The 12338-nt window shown below is 49.4% G+C and overlaps 1 protein-coding gene across 1 annotated transcript in view; it reads left to right on the top strand.

Annotated features, from left to right (window-relative positions):
• NIBAN2 (niban apoptosis regulator 2) overlaps nt 1-12338 on the top strand; it is a 413466-nt gene that overhangs the window by 81615 nt on the left and 319513 nt on the right. The window contains exons 8-12 of the mRNA XM_063144774.1: nt 2230-2392; nt 3466-3653; nt 5741-5896; nt 7904-8020; nt 9402-9509. Coding sequence (XP_063000844.1) covers nt 2230-2392; nt 3466-3653; nt 5741-5896; nt 7904-8020; nt 9402-9509 — 732 coding nt within the window. The remainder of the gene's footprint in view (nt 1-2229; nt 2393-3465; nt 3654-5740; nt 5897-7903; nt 8021-9401; nt 9510-12338) is intronic.

Below are 12338 nucleotides of genomic sequence, written 5' to 3'. Positions count from 1 at the left end.
CTCCCTGTTACCTGCGCAGTAATCCATTTGTGCATGGATGATTCCTGAGCCAAGGTGAATCCTCTGCTTACCCACTCTCAAATGCCGGGCTGAGGCAGCTCCGGGTGTAGTTGTTCCCACAATTCCCTGGGAATCCTTTTATTTGGCTTGGGAACCAGAGCGAGAAATCTCAGGAGGGACTGGCGATCCCCAAATTCCCATAGGAAGAATTGTTGGATAGATCATACAAAATGAATCCATGTGGATTTCCTTAATTAGCATAATCTACTCTGCTGTTTATATGTTGTCTTTGCTAGGCACAGAAGTTTTTACTTCCTCCGTGCAAAGTGTACACCTCTCTCTCTCTCTCTCGTGTCTTGCTGACTCCTTTTACTCTGAACCGCACCCTCCTTAATCCTATTTCACCTTGAGGGCCCTGATGAATGAAACAAGCGTTCCTGTTTTTCTGGGTTGTTCTTAAAGTCCACCGTCACCCCAGTGCAAATCATTTTCCTCTTTCTTCTTTCTGTCGTTCCCCCATTCCAAAAAAACAAAATAAAATACTTCCAGCCCCCTGTTGTTCCAGATTCCACGGTGCCCTTTGTGCAGGATGGAGTCCTGGGTCTTCAGTGCCTTCCCTTCCCCGGACTATGTTTAGTAAATACACTTTTAGCTCACCGTAAGAGAATTCTGGCCCTGAATGTCAGACTTCGGGTGGGAAGGAAATATATATATATATATATGAAAAACCCAAGATAAATATTTCCACGTGAGGCATTTTTAAAAATAGCTGGGCAGAAACCGCCTTTTTAAAATAACTTTTCAATTCCCGGCATCTACCTCTCAGCTGTTACTGACTTGGAATTAGAGCACTCGGCACCAACGTCTTATGTGATGGAAAGTGTCCTGTCTTTTTCTCTCTCCGTCTCCTCCTCTTCCTCCTCCTTGTGTCCCTTCTACCCCCAGCCCCCAATTTCTGGTTACTTTCAGATCATGCACGAGGGTCCGGGTGTTCAGGAATGCCAAGAAAGCACAGAAATTGAATTCGGGGAATTTCAGCTTTACAAAACAAAACCAAGTTTCTAGCCCTTATTAATGTTTGTGTAGAAATCCTTGAAACTCCACTCAACGGTTGAGGTTTTTAGGGGGGGACTCCCCGCATGACATGTTTTTAACTCCCCCGTTGTGTGACTATGGGCTACCGTGGAGTTGAGTAAAATGCATTGCGACATTTGATTGACAGTTCCTCCACCCTCTCTCCTCCCCCGTTCCTCCCGATGGTATCCCATCAGCCATTGCTGCAAAAAAAACCACCAAACCCGTCGGCTCTCCTAGAGCGGCACTCGCTCCTTTTGCCGCTCTTGCCAGGGAACTCTGTAGCCAGGGGGAAAAGTTGACTCACGCAAAGGGAAACTCAACGGAGCCCGCCACAAAACATAAGCGTTGTGCAGGAACTTTCCTCTACACAGTGTGGATATTCAGCATGGAGTGTTCCCCCCCCCCAAAAAAAACCTCTCCGCTGTTCCATGGAGTTTTCACACCGGACAACACATTTCTCAACGGTGGTGTAAAAACTCCACGGTGGAGTTCTAAAACCATCGTTGAGAAACGTCTTGACTGAACAGAGCCGCTGTGCAAGTCTTGCCATGGTTTGGGGATTCTCTGCCCTCCCTTTTCTCATGACTTTAGCGCAAATAGTTGCCTTGGGGCTGATGGGAGTTGTAGTCCAAAACATTTGGCGGGAATACCCATGCACAACCAGGGTGAATTGTGGAAATTATTCCCATTTGCATGACTTCTTTAGTGTAATTTGTCCTGGTTGCAGAACTCCGCTCTCTCCTTTGGATTGTAAGATTTGAGTTGCATGGTTGCAATATTAGCTTTTTTGGGTGGTGGAGGGGTTGTCTACGCCACTTAGAATGAGCCATCACAATTTCCCCACACTCACACTTTCTGCGGATCTATTTTTGGTTTGGTTTGCTAAAGGCTTGCTATGCAACTCTTTAAGGCGAGGTGTGCAACCCGCTGCTCTCCTGATGCGTTGAACTACATCAGCCCAAGTCAGCATGGCCGGTGGTCAGTGATGTTGGGCTTTGTAGTCCAGACCATCCAGAAGCCACCAGGTTGCCTCCTGCTTCTCTAAGGTTTAAAATCTCTGTTTGTTTGGTAACCCCACTTGCCGCAAGCCGTTTGGTAACCCCACTCGCCTCAAGCCGTAACCTCTCCTCCCCTTCCTTGTCTTTTTTCTAGGTCTCCGACGCTGTGTACAGGATGGTCTACGACCAGACGAAAGCGCATTACGACACGGCGGTGGCGAAATGTGACCTTCGGAGTCCCCAGATGCGGAGCACCATCCGCACGGATATGGACCAGATCATCCAGTCCAAGGAGCACTTGGCCAGCAAAATCCGAGGTAGGGAAAAGAGATCCGCTTAGAGGGGGTCCCCGGGCCCCTTTCTCCGTCTTTGAGTCCCATTTCCCCAGCAACCAGTATTCGGAGACACACAGCCTCTGATCCTGGAGGGAATATGTAGCCATGAACGTGTCTAATCCAAGCTGGGAGCCATCACATCTTTTGCTAGCAAATTCCGTAGTTTAACAATGCCGTTGTCTTGTCTGTCCTGAATCTCCCCCCATTCAGCTTTATGGGATGAACCCGGACTCTGGTGTTATGAGAGATGGGGAAAGCCTCTCTCTATCCACACGAGTCCCCACACCCACCATGCGTGCTTTCCATGCCTTGATCTCACGGGTCGGCAACCTGGTTGTAGTCGAACTGGGCATGAAAGAACTGGGCCTGTTTAGCCTGGAGAAGAGAAGATTGAGGAGAGACACGATAGCGCTCTCCAAATACTTGAAGGGTTGTCACACAGAGGAGGGCCAGGATCTCTTCTCGATCCTCCCAGAGCGCAGGACACGGAATAACGGGCTCAAGTGACAGGAAGCCAGATTCTAGCTGGACATCAGGAAAAACTTCCTGACTGTTAGAGCAGTACGACAATGGAATCAGTTACCTAGGGAGGTTGTGGGCTCTCCCACCCTAGAGGCCTTCAAGAGGCAGCTGGACAGCCATCTGTCAGGGATGCTTTAGGGTGGAGTCCTGCATTGAGCAGGGGGTTGGACTCGATGGCCTTGTAGGCCCCTTCCAACTCTACTATTGTATGATTCTATGAAAACGTGTAGAGGGCAGCTCCCATCAGCCTGAGCCTGCATGACCAGTGGTCAGGGATAATGGGAGTTGTAGTCCAAAGCAAGTAGAGGGCACCAGGTTGCTTGCTTGCCTACCTCTGTTAGATGACTTCCACATTATTCCTCGCCTGTTTTCTAACCTAACATTGGAACCTTCCGCCTGCCCCAAAGCCAGGGAGAGCTGAGCAAAGGATCGGTCGGGTTTTTGCTATGTGGCGGTCCAGCGCCATTCAGATGTGGGGAGGGGCTTGCGGCGGTGGCCGGGGTCCCAAACTTCTCTGTCGCTTCCTCTCCCAGCCTCCGTCTTCTCCAAAGCCGAGCTCTGCGTCCGGAACCACGTCCAGCCGTACATCCCATCCATCCTGGAGGCTCTGATGATCCCCACCAGCCAGGGCTTTGCTGAGGTGCGGGAGGTGTTCTTCAAGGAGGTCACCGACTTGAACTTGAACATCGTCAATGAAGGAGGGACGGAAAAACTGGGAGAGGTAAGACCCAGGCTGACAGTCCGGGTGCCGAAAGACAAGTGGGGGACTGGGGACGGAAAACAGGTGTTCCGGAGAGGGAGGGTCCGGCTAGATCAACTGAAGGCTGCGGAGACATAACCGAAACAAGACAGAAATGCCAAATGGCCTGCTCGAAGAGTGGTTCCCCCCGCCGATATTTTGGATTAGAACTCCCATCAGCCGCAGCTAACTTGCCCAATGGTCAGGGATGATTGGTGTGGTGGTCCAAGGTTATCTGGTTGCCTGTGTGACATAGAACATTGCGTCCAGTTCTGGGCTCCACAATTCAAGGAGGACGCAGACGAGCTGGAGCGGGTTCAGAGGAGGGCAGTCAGGATGATCAGGGGTCTGGAAACAAAGCCCTGTGAAGAGACACGGAAAGAACTGGGCATGTTTAGCCTGGAGAAGAGAAGATTGAGGGGAGACATGAGAGCACTCTTCAAATACTTGAAAGGTTGTCACACAGAGGAGGGCCAGGATCTCTTCTTGATCCTCCCAGAGTGCAGGACACGGAATAACGGGCTCAAGTTACAGGAATCCAGATTCCAGCTGGACATCAGGAAAAACTTTCTGACTGTTAGAGCAGTACGACAATGGAATCAGTTACCTAGGGAGGTTGTGGGCTCTCCCACACTAGAAGCCTTCAAGAGTCAGCTGGACAGCCATCTGGATTAGGGTGGATTTCTGCATTGAGCAGGGGGTTGGACTCGATGGCCTTGTAGGCCCCTTCCAACTCTGCTATTCTATGATTCTATGAACATAAAAAATGCCCTGCTGGATCAGACCAAGAGTCCATCTAGTCCAGCACTCCGTTCACACAGTGGTCAACCAGCCGTCGGCCAGGGACCAACAAGGCAGGACGTGGTGCAACAGCACCCTCCCACCCATGTTCCCCAGCAACTGGTGCACACAGGTCCAGTAGCCATTGATAGCTACATTGACATAGGCGAGACTCATTTATTTAGGAATCTCCTTTTTTACCTGTGACCAGTGGCGGGCCTCCAAGGTCTCAGGTAGAGGAAGGGTCTTTCCCATCCCTGCTACCTGATTTAGTTTCACTGGAGGTGCCAGGGACTGAATCTGGGACCTTCTGTATGCAATGCAGGTGATCTCTATCACCTCTCCTAAACATAAAACCCACATTATCTTTTTTTGGGTTGGGACCAGTCAGTTGTCCGTTACAGGTTAAAGTTTGTTGATGTTTAACATGTCACCAAAATGGCACCCCCACAAAAGGGAGGCGTTGGCAGGCTTGGGGAAACACCAAAGTTTTAACAACAACAACAACAACAACAATAATATAATAAAAATAATAATAATATACATACTCACCTGAAACAATCTTGGAAAATGCAGATCATAAAATATACTGGGTCAGAACAATTCATACTGACAAAACTATACCTTGCAACCGACCAGACATAACGGTCATAGACCAAAAAAAGAAAGAAAAACACACATATCTCATCGACATAGCAATACCGAATGACAAAAATGTTGTAGAAAAGGAAGAGGAAAAGAGAAAAATATGCACCACTGACCATGGAAGTCAAAGAACTATGGCAACAGGAAAAGGTTACAATTATTCCGTTAAGTCACATTGGTCACAGGCAAACTGGGCCTACTAAAATACATCCAGAAAGCAGTCATACTTAAAACACGCTCAATTGTCAGGAAATTCCTGGATCTGTAAAAGACTGCATGACTTGGCAATGCCCGGCATGTCTGTCTAGAAAAAACGCCATGAGCGAGAAAGAGATAATAATATTAATTAATATTAAATGTACGTGGGAACCCCAAAACAGTTCATGTTGGGACTGAACATGCTCGGGCCGTGTTCCGACTGCCTCTTGGTGGGAGAAGGAATGGAATGGAGTATTCCGGAAGAGGTTAAGGCTGGCTGGAATGCTAAAACAGGAGCATTTTGTTGCAGGACGAATTGTCTTCTGAAGGTCTGAGTAGCTTTGTTGGGGAGGATGGGGGTTGGTCTCTGTCATTTGATGAGCAGGTCTGCTGAGGGTTTCTAAATTTTGGCTTTCCCCCACCCTCTCTCCTCCCTGCCCCCCCAGTACATGGAGAAGCTGTCCCAACTGGCTTTCCACCCCGTCAAGATGCAGTCCTGCTATGAGAAGATGGAGCAGTTGAAGCTGGAAGGGCTGCAGCAGAGATTCGACGTGTCCAGCGCCTCGGTGTTCAAGCAGCGGGCGCAGATCCTGATGAGGCAGGTAGGGAGCACCATCAGAACGGCCGTTCTGGACTGGGCCGAAAGCCCGTCCGGTCTCATCTTTGTGCGACTCTGGCAGAGAATGTGACACCAGCGCCCTCTAATGGCTGGGAGAGTTTGCAAACGCTCTCTGGATTGTTTCCGCACGTGGATCGTTCTGGAACCTTCCTCCACGCACTTTTGTCTGAGCTGGTGGCCACCGACCAAGAAAGAGATCTTGGGGTTGTGGTGGACAGATGGATGAAAAGGTCGCCCCAGCGTGCGGCCGCTGTAAAGAAGGCAAACGCCACGTTAGGCATGATGAAAAAAGGAATTGAGAATAAAACTGCCAGTATCGTACTGCCTTTATACAAATCTATGGTGCGACCACACTTAGAATACTGTGGACAGTTCTGGTCACCACATCTAAAAAAGGATATTATAGAGCTGGGAAAAGTGCAGAAAAGGGCAACTCAAATGATGAAGGGGCTGGAGCATCTCCCCTATGAAGGAAGGTTACATCAACTGGGAATGTTTAGCTTGGAAAAAAAGAGGCTAAGGGGAGACATGATAGAGGTGTACAAAATTATGCACGGTCTGGAGAATGTAGAGAGGGAGGCATTTTCCTCCTCCTCCCATAATGCTATTACCCAAAGGGGTTGTCCCATGAAGCAGGTTGGTGGGAGATCCAGGACTAATAAAAGGAAGGCCAGGATCTCTTCTCGATCCTCCCAGAGCGCAGGACACAGAATAATGGGATCAAGTTACAAGAAGCCAGATTCTGGTTGGACATCAGGAAAAACTTCCTGATTGTTAGAGCAGTACGACAATAGAACCAGTTACCTAGGGAGGTTGTGGGCTCTTCTCCCACACTAGAGGCCTTCAAGAGGCAGCTGGACAAGCATCTGTCAGGGATGCTTTAGGGTGGATTCCTGCATTGAGCAGGGGGTTGGACTCGACGGCCTTGTAGGCCCCTTCCAACTCTGCTATTCTATGATTCTATGAAGTACTTCTTCACACAGCACATAGTTAAATTACGGAACTCACTACCACAAGATGTAATGATGGCTTTAAAAGGTGGGGGGATAAATTCCTGGAAGAGAAGGCTATTGATGGCTCCTAGCCCTGATGGTTGTGTGGTACCTTCAGTATCTAAGGCAGTAAGCCTGTGTGCACCAGTTGCTGGGGAACATGGGTGGGAGGGTGCTATTGCACCATGTCCTGCTTTGTTGGTCCCTGGTTGACAGCTGGTTGGCCACTGTGTGAACAGAGTGCTGGACTAGATGGACCCTTGGTCTGAGGGCAGTTGTAGACCAAAGCATTTGGAGAGTCAGACCAAAACAGCTGGTATCATAGAATAGTAGAGTTGGAAGGGGCATATAAGGCCATCAAGTCCAACCCTCTACTCACTTAAGGAATTCACCCTAAAGCATCCCTGACAGATGGTTGTCTAGCTGCCTCTTGAAGGCCTCTGGTGTGGGAGAGCCCACCACCTCCCTAGGTCACTGATTCCATTGTCATACTGCTCTAACAGTCAGGAAGTTTTTCCTGATGTCCAGCCGGAATCTGGCTTCCTGTAACTTGAGCCCATTATTCCGTGTCCTGCAGTCTGGGATGATCGAGAAAAGATCCTGGCCCTCCTCTGTGTGACAACCTTTCAAGTATTTGAAGAGTGCTCTCATGTCTCCCCTCAATCTCCTCTTCTCCAGGCTAAACATGCCCAGTTCTTTCGGCCTCTCCTCATAGGGCCTTGTTTCCAGACCCCTGTTCATCCTCGTTGCTCTCCTCTGAACATCCTCTTAGAGCAGCCTTCCTCAACCTGGGGCGCTCCAGATGTGTTGGACTACAACTCCCAGAATTCTGGGAGATGCAGTCCAACACATCTGGAGCGCCCCAGGTTGAGGAAGGCTGTCTTAGAGGATGCCTTGAATATACAGACTTGGGGTGTCAGGGTCCCCGCTCTTGCCTCTCCTGAGAATCCCTTCTGACACTACAGTGTTGTGTGTTTTTTAACCTCCTGCTGTTGTAGCAAATGGACGACACGGTCTACACCTTTGAGACGCTGCTCCACCAGGAGCTCGGGAAGTCGCTGAGTAAAGACGAGCTTTGTAAGGCCATCCAACGCATCCTGGAACGTGTGCTCAAGGTAAGGCGGCCTGCTGAGCATGGGGCCTGGTTGACGTTGCACTCATTCAGGTCGCTGGCCTGGCTTCTGAAAGGGCTACGTAGGCAATCCTAAGGATTGCTCCCTTCTAATCTGTGTTTCCCTGGGTAGTAACAGGTAACACAAAAAACACCTTAGACCTGTCCTTTCCCCCTTCTCTTTCTCCTTTCCTCTCCTTCTTTTTCTTTCTCTCTCCTCCCCACCCCGAAGACGGTTGCGCAGCACCGGTTGAACCCCGGAGATTCTCGTCTAGGGGTGGGGCTATAACGCTCCCGCTAGATTCTCGTGGTCCAAAGTCAGTGAAGCCTGCGGAGGGGTGGCAAATTCCTGCGGGTATCGTCGCCTTCAGGAATGGCGTTAAGCAGCGAGAGAGCAAAAGCGAAGCTCCCAGTCCTCGTTCTGATGCCAACAAAATGCGAAGGACCTGTTGAGAGCTCTTTCGGCGCTCGCCGGGCGCTGCAACCTTTCCGGCTTCGACTGGTCCATCTTCTCATAGCAGGACTGGGTGGAAAGCCAGCTTGGATAGCTTCTCCATGTCCTGGGAGGCAGGGAGGGGGTGGGGATGCCAAAAATTAGGATTAAGGGGGAAGAACGGCCAGTCCCGAGTGCACGCCTAAAGAACACCGAATCAGAAGAGCGACTTTGGAACTGGCAGCAGCTGAAAAAAGCGAGCTGCGGAAATGTTCAGCTCCGGGTTTCCGCCTCGATTTTCAAGCCAATTTTCTTTTGGAAGGACTTCGGTTTGGCCTTAGCTTAGTCCGCCTTCTAAAGCTGGATCGTTGGCTTGCATGACCCCTTGTGAGCTTTGGGGAAGAGCGGCCAGTCCTAAGTGCATGCCTAAAGAACACCGACTCAGAAGAGCGCCGAAAGAGGTATCAACAGGCACGACGTCTTGGAGACGCCGACTTAACATTGCGAAGTCCAGAATTATCCCGCTGCTGTTTTGCCAGGTTTATTCCCCAAGTGGATCAAATTGGGTGGCAGGTGACAGGAAAAAGCCCCCTCTCTGCCTCGGAGGCCCTGCCAGTTCGAGCCGACAGGCTACATGGACTAGGGTGACCCTATGAAAAGGAGGACCGGGCTCCTGTGTCTTCAACAGTTGCATCGAAAAGGGAATTTCAGCAGGTGCCATTGGTATGCACGCAGCACCTGGTGGAATTCCCTCTTCATCACAACAGTTAAAGCTGCAGGAGCTAGACAGCTTTAACTGCTGTGATAAAGAGGGGATTTCACCAGGTGCTGCACGCATACCAATGGCACCTGCTGAAATTCCCTTTCCGATACAACTGTTAAGGTTACAGGAGATGGACTGAAGCCACGCCCTGCATTTCATCCTGTGTCCTTTTTTCTCCTCTTCCACCAGAAATATGACTACGACAGCAGCACAGTGAGGAAGAAGTTCTTCCGGGAGGCCCTGCTCCAGATCACCATTCCTTTCCTGCTGAAGAAACTGGCGCCCACTTGCAAAGGGGTAAGGCGGAGTCCCGGACAGGAAGTGTGAGAAGCAGGAAGTCTCCTCCTCCTCCCTCCTCTTCCTCCACCCTTGGTTTGCAGACCCGGTCTTGGCGTCTCGAGTCTGGCTCCCTAAAGAGACTGCGTGGTGTAGTGGTTAGAGTGCTGGACTGGGACTCTAGATTTAAGTCTCCACTCGGCCATGAACTTGGCTGGGTGTCTCCGAGCCAGCCGTTGACTCTCCGCCTAATGCACCTCGCAGGGTTGTTGTGAGGATAAAGTGGAGAGGAAGAGAGGAGGAGGACAGCGACGATGTTTATTTATTTATTTTTATTATTTATTTATTTATTGCATTTATATACCGCTCCCATAGCCAGGGCTCTCTAGGCGGTTTACAGAAATTCTAAAATTGAGGAAAAAAACAAGTATACAAAATTTAAAATTCTAAAACACAGAACACACACACATAAAGCATTAAAAACCGTTAAAAAACTAAACATGTGGGTGATTAAGATGTGCCGCCATATGCCTGGGCAAAGAGGAAAGTCTTAACCTGGCGCCGGAAAGGTAGCAGCGTTGGGGCCAGGCGAACCTCGTCAGGGAGATCGTTCCACAGTCTGGGGGCCACCACCGAAAAGGCCCCGTCCCTCGTTGCCACACTCTGAGCCTCTCTCGGAGTAGGCACCCGGAGGAGGACCTTAGATGTTGAACGTAGTGACTGGGTATATTCACGTCGGGAGAGGTGTTCCGTCAGGTATTGTGGTCCCAAGCCGTGTAAGGCTTTATAGGTCAAAACCAGCACCTTGAATTGGGCTCGGAAACATACAGGCAGCCTGTGCAAGCGGACCAGAGCAGGTGTTATATGGTCGAACCTTCTGGTTCCCGAAATCAATCTGGCCGCTGCATTTTGCCCGAGCTGCAGCTTCCGAACCGTCTTCAAAGGCAGCCCTACGTAGAGCGCATTGCAGTAATCTAACTTGGAGGTTAGATTACCACCTTGGGCTCCTGGGAGGAAAGGCAGAATATAATTGTAAAAAATAAAAAAGACAGCTGGATTGATGGCTCTCATCCAGCTCCACCCAAATCCAGCTGTTTTATGTATGTATGTATGTATGTATTTATGTATTTATTTATTGCATTTTTATACCGCCCAATAGCCAAGGCTCTCTGGGCGGTTTACGGAAATTAAAACCACAGAAACCATTCAAAATATAAAACAAGCAGTATAAACGCATAATATAAAATACAATAGAAAAACACAACCAGGATAAAAATGAGCCGCCGTGCAGAATTTAATACCGATTTAAAATACAAATTTAAAACAGCAAAGTCAAAATTAAGTTAATAGGCTGTTAGAATGCTAAGGAAATAAAAAGGTCTTCACCTGGCGTCTGAAAGAATATAGTGTAGATGCCAGGCGAACCTCTCTAGGGAGCGCATTCCACAGCCGGGGTGCCACAGCAGAGAAGGCCCTGCTCCTGGTAGCCAGCAGCAGCTGGCTAGAGATACTTCCGGAAGCTCGGACAATAGAGGTCACAATTACACTTCAAAAGTTGGGGAGCTCTGGTACTGGCTGCCTTGTTTGACTGTCCAGGGATCTGGATCAAACGTCTAGTCTTTAGGGCTGCGAAGAGACGTGAAAACACACAGCCATTGTTTCTGTTGACCCTTCATTGGCCTCATAACCACTTCCTTTACTTGTTGCACAGAAGAAGCGGATTACGCTTTGCGACGTGATTGAAGATTGCAGAAATTCTGTTTTCCTTGTTGCAGAATTCTGTTCTATATTATTTACTTATTTATTTTATTTACTTAGAGTATTTTTATCCCGCACCTCAACCAAAAGGCTCTCGGAGCGGCTTGCAATGTATCAATGAGGAAGACAGTCCCTACCCTCAGGCTTACATTCTGAAAAAAAGACATGACACACAAGGAAAAGTGGATGGGGAGGGAAGAGGGAGAAAATAAAACAAAATGAAGGAGACTGCTTAGGGTGGTGGGAAGGCCCTGCTCCGTCCTCTCATCTCCCAGTAGAGGGGCAAACCAACAGCTCCTTCTTCCCCACAGGGTGAAGATGTTAGCCCTGGGTGGGGGGTGGGGGGTTTCCAACTGAAGCAGGCTCATATGGTCCCTGTCTGCTCCAGTCTCCCTCGCATCTTCTTCCCCACAGGAGTAGTACATTTACGTAGTACATTTTATACCGCACTCTTGGTCTCCCATCCATGCACTGACCAGACCCGGACCTACTTAGCTTCAGGAAGGCGGCTGCGTTAGGCACTGCCAAACCATGCCCTCCGACCCTGCCTTAACCTTCTGTAGGCGATGGCTAAACAAGCAACGGAACTCACATCCTGAACATTATGGAACTCACTGCTACAAGATGTTGTTGTTGTTGTTATTTATTTATTTATTTATTTGTAAAGCGCCATAAATGTTCATGGCACTGTACAGAATAAAACAAGACAAAGGCAATCTGCCATATGGCTTATTGATGGCCACCCATTTGGATGGCTTTAAAGCGGGTTGGATAAATTCCTGGAGGAGAAGGCTATCCAGGGCTACTAGCCCTGATGGTTGTGTGCTACCTCCAGTATCTGAGGCAGTAAGCCTGTGTGCACCACTTGCTGGGGAACATGGGTGGGAGGCACCATGTCCTGCTTTGTGGATCACTTTGTGAGCCACTGTGTGAACACAGTGCTGGACTAGATGGACCCTTGGTCTGATCCAGCACGGCACTTCTTACTTTCTTTTGCAATAGGAGGAACAACTTCTAAAAAGATGCCATAGCTAGAGAGGCCCCTTTCCACCTGCTGTGTCGTTGGCTTCTTTTCCTCGGGAGGGGGTCGTC

Source organism: Elgaria multicarinata, chromosome 19, assembly GCF_023053635.1.
Source record: "Elgaria multicarinata webbii isolate HBS135686 ecotype San Diego chromosome 19, rElgMul1.1.pri, whole genome shotgun sequence".
Classification (NCBI taxonomy): domain Eukaryota; kingdom Metazoa; phylum Chordata; class Lepidosauria; order Squamata; family Anguidae; genus Elgaria; species Elgaria multicarinata.
Note: the sequence above shows the minus strand (reverse complement) of the source record. Positions and strands in the feature narration are given on the sequence as shown.